The 9,212-nt window shown below is 35.9% G+C and overlaps 1 protein-coding gene across 4 annotated transcripts in view; it reads right to left on the reverse strand.

The window, feature by feature from the left end:
• ESRRG (estrogen-related receptor gamma) overlaps nt 1-9,212 on the reverse strand; it is a 562,217-nt gene that overhangs the window by 228,113 nt on the left and 324,892 nt on the right. Inside the window, exon 1 of one of the 4 annotated variants that reach the window (XM_012664913.1) lies at nt 3,661-3,870. The exons of 2 other annotated variants lie outside the window; for them this stretch is intronic. Coding sequence is in view for 1 of the 2 variants with exons in the window: in XM_012664912.1 (XP_012520366.1) it covers nt 3,661-3,716 (56 nt within the window). In the remaining variant the exon portion in view is untranslated. Of the gene's footprint in view, nt 1-3,660; nt 3,871-9,212 lie in introns of those variants that run through there. One more of the 4 variants, XM_012664912.1, reaches the window with a different exon arrangement.

A 9,212-nucleotide genomic window follows, 5' to 3' on the forward strand; every position in this document is an offset into this window, starting at 1 on the left:
CTTTTGCTTCTATTAGCATTTTTAAAAGCTGAATTATAATACCATTCTTCATAAGATGGCCAATACATATTACAGGTTAGATTAAATCAAAGAAATATATCAAAGGCCATCAATTTAGAATTAAAAAAAAACAATGGTAACTTATTGGGGGAAAACACTAGAAAAATGATCATCCATGCAAGAGAATTAATGGATATCCACAAGGGCTTTGCTAATAACATGGGTTAATTACCGCTGCAACACACTAGGCTCAGTAAATAAAGCAGCAGTGCCATAAACACATTAAGATGAGAAACCATCACTATAAGAAGAAACAGCCAACACCGTCACCCCTGCCTCTGCCCAGGAATCGGAAAGCTGTTTTCCAGTCCTTTCTGTAAAAGGAAGATTTTTAAAACTTACCACAAAATGTGTATAAGGGAATACATAAATACCCTGACACAAAGGGCTAGTGAAACATGGGGGGGGGGCATCATTTATTCACCACTCCCACTCAACATTTATTCCATTAACTCGGGAACACTTTTTTTGATTACTTCAAGGAGAAAATCATATGTTACATAAGAAACATCATCTGGCTATTTCAACTATATACAGTTTGGGACATATACAATGGTTACTTAATTTTCAGGAAAATAGAATTAATCTGTTCACTTTAGTGTTGTGATGGGCAAGGTTAAGAGACTCTACAGCACAGGAACGAGGCTCATCCCTAATTGCTGCTGGTTGTCACTTTCAGCAATTTACAAAGAAATCATCTGAAAGGCCCACCTACACCACCTACCTTTAAGGCTGCAGGTGTTTTCAACAGATTCATAGAGAAAAAAACAGGATGAAAAGTAATATGAGCTCCAAGTCTGGAGTCTAAGTATTCTTTCTCAGAAAAATAAACTTAAAGTGTCTGTTCATAGTTCTCAAATAATATCACATCTGAAGTGACTTGGGCAAGCTCCTGTCTTTCCCTAAAAATCAGTATCCACTCTGATTTAGGCTTTTTTGCTGTGGTGGTTACTGTATAAATTTTTCCTTCCTATTTTTATCCCCTATATTTTGACATTATAGTATTACTTTTGAATATCTGTATTTCAATTTAGTTTAGCTTTTAACAAGGATAGGTGAGGCAGAAAAAATAGCAAAAGCCTGAAACAGAAAGAGTGGACCATACAATATAAAACTTGCGTAGCTCCAAACAAGAATCTTAAAACACAAAACTGTTAAAATTTCAATGTCCGGATTTCAGCGATCAGGCTGAAATTTACTAAACTGTTCCCTCCTTCCCTTGTCTGTTTTGGAGTGTTTCAATTGCCTTTCCTTCTTCCAACAGCTGTGACAACTGTTAAAACAGTCAGTAAAATTAAGTCCGCTCTATAATCCTGTAGTCAATGTTACATTTTAATCAGAGGTTGAAAGGGATTCATGTGATGAGCACACTCATTTAGAATGATTAGACTGACACATATGTCAAAATGAGCAGATATATTATTTTCATCTATTTATGCTATCAGCTATTACTGCTATTAAATGTGAAACAAGCTTTCAAGTATTATGTTCTTTAATGTGCTGGCACATTTCCTAAAATAAAAAATACATAGTTAGAGGTTAACATTTTAGGCTCTCTTAATGGTGGTCAATAAATTGTATGAATCTTTTTAACAGCCTCCAAAGCAGAAATTGCTCAATATTTTCCTCTGAAACTGCATAACTCTGGTTTCATTTCTGTGTATACACACACGTGATGGGGTTTAACCCAGTACAATTACTATGAATATTAATAGCGTGTATAAATTCTGTGGTTTATTAATTGAGACAGAGAGGCAGATGTGTTGCTTAGCATTAGATCTTTCTGTCTGTCCAGTGAACCACGTAACCATCAGAACTGCATCCAAACAATAAATCTGTATTTTTTAAAGATGACTTTTAACTGAGCCAAAAAGAAAGCTAGTTTGAATCTTGCGCCAAAGCCAAAAGGACATGTGCCTTGATTTCATTTAAATACATCTGCTTTAAGAGGCTTATCTAAATGAATTATTCCAATTAGCTATAAGAAGTTAAATTCAAGGAAACTACTTCAAAAAGAAGCCTCTGGGGGATTTTTAAAGTTTGTTTTGTTTATTTATTTACTAGAGAAAGTTCAGAATCCCAGTGAGCTTGGATTAAGGCATTCTTCCTGGCATGAAGACATTTTAAACTCTCCCATTCTACAGCCCCAGGTCCACTAACCTTCAAACTACACTTGAGTGGGCAGTCCTACCTTTGTTTATTTTTCATTTTTATTTTCACACATCTTAAGGTTGTTTCTTCCCTGGAGTGTTTCAAACTGATGCAAGCACAGCTTCACGATCTTTCAGTTCCTCCTAAATCCATCTCTTGGCTAATATTCCCCGTGTGAGTGTGGATGTGGGTGTGTGTGCTTGTGCAAGCATGCATATATATGCACATACATTCACACTCAAACATACACGAGCAGCCACTGAGACTGCAAGTCACTTTTCATCTCTTACTTAATTACAAAGCAATGCAATATGCAGTCACTAAGGACAGCTAGTGGACATCTACCTATAATGCACTACCTCATCTTCTAGAGTTTTAAATTTTCTTCACAATCTATACAGAGAAATGTTTGCCAAGAGCACTCTTTTCAGAATTATAAGTTGGTATTATCGTAATGTGAAAGCAAAGCAATATAACTGACTCAACAGAGAGATAAACCAGTGACAGCTCTTGTGATATACTAATATTTTATCTTAACAGTGGGTTGAAATTAAGTTTATGACCTACTCATTTACACAAAAATGCCTAATTTACTTCTTCTACCCCCACTTACCCCCCACCTTTAGTAATCGAAATATATATTTCCATGTGCATAAGGATACCCATAAGCACTAATTAAACCGCACAGTAGAACAAAAGTACTTTTCTATTTTTTTCTGGACACAATAAATTAAACAAATCCACAATCTGAGCATTGTCTATTTAAGGGAAAAATTTTAAAGTCACTACTGTTTCTTCTTTAGTTTTTTTTTCCCCCCTTAAATATTTATAATGTGTGAAAATCTCATGTTACTTAATGGACTGATTTGTCAGTTAAGTGCTGACTTAACGCTAACCATGCAAATAACATTTTTCTAGCCCTGAATTGCACAGGGCTAGTTTTTAAATTGTTCTCTGAAGGAGAATTAGTAAATGTGCAATTTTGCCTCTAACTCTGCGCGGTAAGAAATGACAGGGAGCTGAAAATATCTGTCAAACTGCAAATACATAAGAGGCACTCAATAGTATAAATCATTTTGAATATTGTATTTTAAAACATCTTTCCTTGGGAAAATGGGTCCTAGTAAAAGATGCATTTTAACAGTTCACTAGGCATTTGTGCCAAGTGCCTATTCTTAGCACCTGAATAAGAAGTGACTGTCACACAGCTGTTTTACTGACAGTCACTGAGCTTTGCCTCAAAGGTAACATTGTAGTCAGAGAACAATTCTCGACTTACTGAATTAGGAGATCACCCTCAACACAAAAGGCACAAGACAGACACAAATAAGCACTCGTGCACACAAATACCCAGGGCATTACCTGAATCGGTGTGGAAAGATACATTCTGCCCACCCCCAGCCCCGCACCCCCACGACGAGTTGAAAAAGGAAAGAAAAAGGTACCTACTCTTCCTCGTAGTGCAGGGAAAAAGATTCAGGAAGGCAAAGTTCTACCGAATCCATGTGCGACCGGCAACCATTATTTGTGCACCCCAGCTATAAATCAAAGTTTCCTTGACAGAGCACAGTGCAATTAACACAAATGTTCTCCTAGTGACAAGCCTATAGGCACAGCCAGTTGGGACCAAAGCTCTCACACTCTCCTAATCAAGGACTTAAAGCCCCGATTGGAGCTTATTAATATGAAGTAGGGCTTTGCATATGCAGTCCCACCGGCCCAGCCGCGCAGCCGATTGGGGGGCCTCTGCCCAATCAGGAGGGAGGCGACGGGAGGCTGCACGGCGCGAGCGGAGCCAGGCAGGTAGGCAGGGTGCAGAGCCGAAGGGGGCTGGAAACTGCGAGTGGGCAGAGAAAGAGCGAGCGGAGACCGGAGCGATCGAAACGCTCCCGATAGATACTGCCGTTTTTTTTTTTTCTTTCCCTTTTTCTCTCTCTCTCCCCTCTCTTTCTCTTTTTTTTCTGGGCAGCTACAAAAGAAACATAACTAACTTAACTCTCTAAGCACTGGAGGGATTTGTCTTTGGTGTCTAACCTAAGATCTATTTTGCCTTGAAAAGAAGAACTCACCGCAGACTCTCAGTTAATTTGGGGAAGGATTCTGCGGAAGGTAGAGAATTAAGTTTGTCCTGCCGTTGTCTGTGTTTTATTACACTGGGGGGCTGCTTCTTACTGGGTGCTGCACTTCTCTCATTTATTCCTAATCATGTCTTTTCCTGCTTTCTTGATGTATACTGGGCATTTAAAAAAAAAAAAAGATATCCTTCTAAATTGTTCTGAGCATGGGAACCGGGATCGTCATCTCTTAGGCGGCATGCAGTTTTACACTTACTACAGAAGAGGAAATCCTGTATCAATACAATTTGAGAGAATGCCTATGTAAATTACATGTGTAAACATTTCTATACCTCCTACCGTCTCTACTTATAGATTTACAATGCATAGCTTTTCACAACAAAGGTAAACAACTGTGGGACCAATTGGCTTTGAAGGTTTCCGGGGTGGGAGACTGAGGGCTGTTGGGGTAAATAGCACATTAAATCTATCTCAGTGCATTTTGACAAAATAAAGACTGTATTTTTTTTTTTTTTGGTAGGGACAGCATTACTAAACGGTGCACTGAAAGCATTAAAGTATTCTTAATTATATACTTATTTCGATAAAAGCTTCCAAACGAGGAATATATATATATATATATAATATATATATTTTACCCCAAACATCCAGCTTTCAAATAAAATGCAGTGAACATATTTGTTTCCATGCATAGTGTGCCCTACATGCTTTAAAGAATCAACCCAGAAACATTTTGTAAACCATCACGCAGTCTGGTCACTATAAGAACTAGTTTTGAACAGATAATAATTTACAAAACTAAGAATTCTCAATCAAAAGTGTTCAAAAAAAAAAAAGAGAGAGAGAGAATATAAGAGGAGAAGGGTGTTTTTCCCCCTACAATAGTGTATTGCTAGCTTGTCTTTTAATTTCCATATAACAAAGAGTTTGCTTAGGTCCTATTTTAAACTACAGGATTTTTTTATACTAGCAAATGTACATTGGAATAGATACCAGCTATTTATGGCAAAGAGATAACTGCTACCTTATGGAGAGTGAAAAACCCACAATTTTGATATAATTCAGCTCTACTGCTCACCAACCTTTTACATCTTAAGTCTTACATGATAGAAATAGTATAATCTTTGAGATCAAAATAAATTAGTTCAGATATTCACTGTGTGTTATATTCCCTAAATCAGGACTCAACCCTCTCAAATTTTCTAGGTCTTTAAAAAATAAAACACTAAAATAGAACAGCCACATTAAAATTCAGAATATAAAAATGACAGATATGATTTGGTCCCCCCACAGAAGAAAGCAATTTCCCTGCCTTGTATTTAGCTATGTCTAAGATATGGGCCTGATTCCTTTTATTTGTGGTCTAAATGCATACAAGTTTCTAGATCAGAACTTACATAGCAAAAACTGTGCCTGAGAATACTGTATAAAAGCAGGTAGTAAAAGCTTAATTACCAGTAGCATTATGCTGTCTATATTGTTAAATGTGAACTCTGCAATTAAGATGTAAATTTGGTTGTGAGCAGTGAATTAAAAGAGCTTTGAGATGTAGAAGAAAATCCAAGCATTCTGCAGCACCCAGAAAAAAAAAAAAAAAAAAAGATTTGCCTATTCAATCTAAAATGAGACATGTAATCATTTTACAATTAAAAAAATAAATAAAAAGCCATTTTGAAAAAGAAACATCATGTTTCTAAAATAGTATCACAGAACTGCAGAAGCTAATACTACATTAGAAAAACAGAAAAACATCCTTCGGTTCATGTGATTACTATCTTGATTTCTGAATAAACTAATATTCTCAAGGTAATTAATGATTCAGTTGTACACACTTTTTAAAAGATATGCCAAAAAACGCTTTCCTTCTTATTTTTGTTCAGGGACATTTCTTTAAAAAATAAAAATTATTTAATGTACTCAACGAACGCATTCTGATTTTGCACCTGTGCAGAATCTTGTACTTTATTCAGTTTCTTTGCATTATCATGCTGTGACAGAACCTGTTTATTACTCCTCTGGAATGGCTTTTTAAAGACAAGATTTGTAGTCTATTTACCGATGGACTTTAAGTCACCACATTTCATAGAAGTGATCTTTTATTTTCCAGAATTTTCCCAGAATTTTCTTATTTTCCTTTGGGTACTTATTTGCCCTCATTATAGACAATTTGACTTCACTGGTGTATATTTTAAAACATATTTACATTCATATGTATGCGTAAGTCTTTTTTCTGTGCTCACGGAGATGCATGTACAAACATACACAGTGTTGTCCCCACTGATGTTTCACTAACCATATTTCATCTACGAAAGGTGCAGTGTTCACTGAGCTCGCTGCTTTCTGAAATGACCGGAAGTGTACTAGGTTTGTAGAGCTGGATGTTTTCCTCTTGGGATCAAAGTGTCACTTGCACAAGTCAAGGCCCTGAGATTATACTTACTGTCTTGAATCCAATTTAAGCAATTTAAAATTTAAAATAATATCCACTTCACTAAACTTGGGAGACAGCGCCCAGAATATTTTATAAACACACAGCTCAGACATATCAAGAACCTTCCCTAGTCACAGAGTTTCCTCACCTTGAAGGAGAAAGAAATGGATAATCATAGAAAATCAACACACCATCAGTAACATTGATCTTAAATCTTCAAGAATCTCAACCATAAAGGATTTAGGAGAAAAAAATAGATAAAAAGCCTAGAATAAACATAGATTGCTAATCAGTCTGTACACTACACACTTCACAATCTTACCACAAGGAGTCTACCCAAATCAGGAAAAACTGAACCAAAGGGAACTCTTATGACAGTTTCACCAGGAATATTAATAAATTAGTTAATATCAGTCTTTTCTGTATCAGGCTCTCAGTCTATGCATAGTTTCGATCTCTTCTTCTGTAAACAATGCAGTCACAAATATCCAAACAACTTCCAGTCCCCAACTAATGCACAGATACCAAGTAGATAATATGCTTCATTTCCATTTGAAAGAACAGAAAGGCAACAAGCAAAACTCAACTGGAAGCAAAAGGAAGATTCCTATAAGTTGTATATACCAGAAATTTTACTGTATTTAAGTCAGAATCATTTCCTGAAACATCCTAACAACGAATTCTTACATTGCCAAAAGGTGATGAGAAATACTTAGCTTGCTGTTATTGCATATTAATAGCTATTTTTAGCTCCCACCTTCCTTTTCTGAAAATTAACAGCACTGATCTGTATTAAAATGTTTAAAGTTTGTCACTGTCATTTTTGAAGCAGATTTTGATTTTATATTGCACATCTGTCATTTGTTAAATATTTAAAACTAAACAAGGCATAACAAATTTAGAGTTTCAAATTGCAGTGTAATCTACCTTTACAGATCTTTCCTCAAGAACATAAAATCTTTGAAAGGCTGTTTAACTGTTTAAACCATTTTCCCTGCTGTCTTTGATGTATCATGTATGGTATAATATACTGTCATACAAAAAGCAAACCAAGACTATTGCAAACTATTATCTTTAACTAAAAAAAAAAAAATCCACACTGAACATCCCTGGGAAAAGAACCTTAAATGACAAAGGAGGAGACCTAGACGCCAGCCTCCCTTCTACCCCTCATGAGCTGTGTGGCCTTGAGCAGGATGCCTCACTTTCCTGTCTCTCATTTCCTCATCTGAGAACTGGGATTTCTATTATGCTGTAAACCAGCTTAAGAACACACCTTTCCCACTGAGAACACGCGGACTTCTTTCGAAGTCAGGATGACGACTGTATTCTATATTACCACCAAACCTCTATCAATTCATCATTCCTCATTTTCTGTTGCCTTTCATTTCTAGGGCACAGGCTTTGATATTTAAATTATTGTCTCGATTGGCAAGAAGCAATCATTCCTACTGAAAGTGATCGCTTCCACAGAAGCGCTAATAAAAACCTTTCCTTTTGACAAACCTCTTGTCCTATAAATCCATCCCATTCCCAAATTATGGAGTCTATATAAAAAAGCCCATTCTCTGGGGAGCAATTGTCTCACTTCCATAAAACACCAAACTCTTTTCCCAGTGTGTTTGTGAAAGTGGGAGAAGAAAAAAAAAAAAAAAATCAAGAAAAAGACAGAGAAACTAATAGAGGCAATTCAGTTTCTGTTTAATTAAGTCAGGACTATTTCACTTTCATTTTGTCAAACTAATAATATACATGGCAAAATGTCAGTAAAAATTAAATTATAAACTATAATAGCTCCAATGGGAAAACTGACTTTAGTTATGTTGTATTTTCAACATACTTACCCTGGTAAAATACCAATGCATTTTATATCCTACAAGCTTTCTATAATCTGCATGGCATGTATTTACAGAGCAATAGTTAACATTTTGAGATTATACGTTAATAAATGAGTTGCAGTTATATTCTTTCCTGAATGTTAAGCGCCACGAGCTAAATGCAGAAAACATTCAAGGTCAATGTCCCGTTTTAGACCTTTTCAGGCAGCTGTAATATTATGATAATCAAGCTTAAAATATTCCTATAGAAAGAGTAAATTAGCCTTTTCACTTGAAAGATGATTATGATAAACAATAAACCTAAGAGAGGACAAAATCCCTATTTTTAAAAGCCATAAATTGTTGACTCAATCATGTGTGTGATAGTGTTGTCCAAAATAAAGGGTAGCTTAACTCTGAGAGGAAGGGGGGGTGGGAATAGTGGAGACAGAGAAGGAGGGGGAAGTGGAACAAATACGACAGATTTCAGAATAAGCAATACATGCTTTGATACCAGTAAAATGATCAAATTACCCATCTTAACTGCCCCATTCAAAATATAGTACATTTGAAGCTAAAATATATATATATGTCCCTGAAACATCAAAAAAGCACAAACTTACAAGTAGAAGTACCATTCAATCCAGCAATCCCATTACTGGGCATCTACCCAAAAGA

Source organism: Propithecus coquereli, unplaced genomic scaffold (genome assembly GCF_000956105.1).
Source record: "Propithecus coquereli isolate 6110/MARCELLA unplaced genomic scaffold, Pcoq_1.0 Scaffold94, whole genome shotgun sequence".
Classification (NCBI taxonomy): Eukaryota; Metazoa; Chordata; class Mammalia; order Primates; family Indriidae; genus Propithecus; species Propithecus coquereli.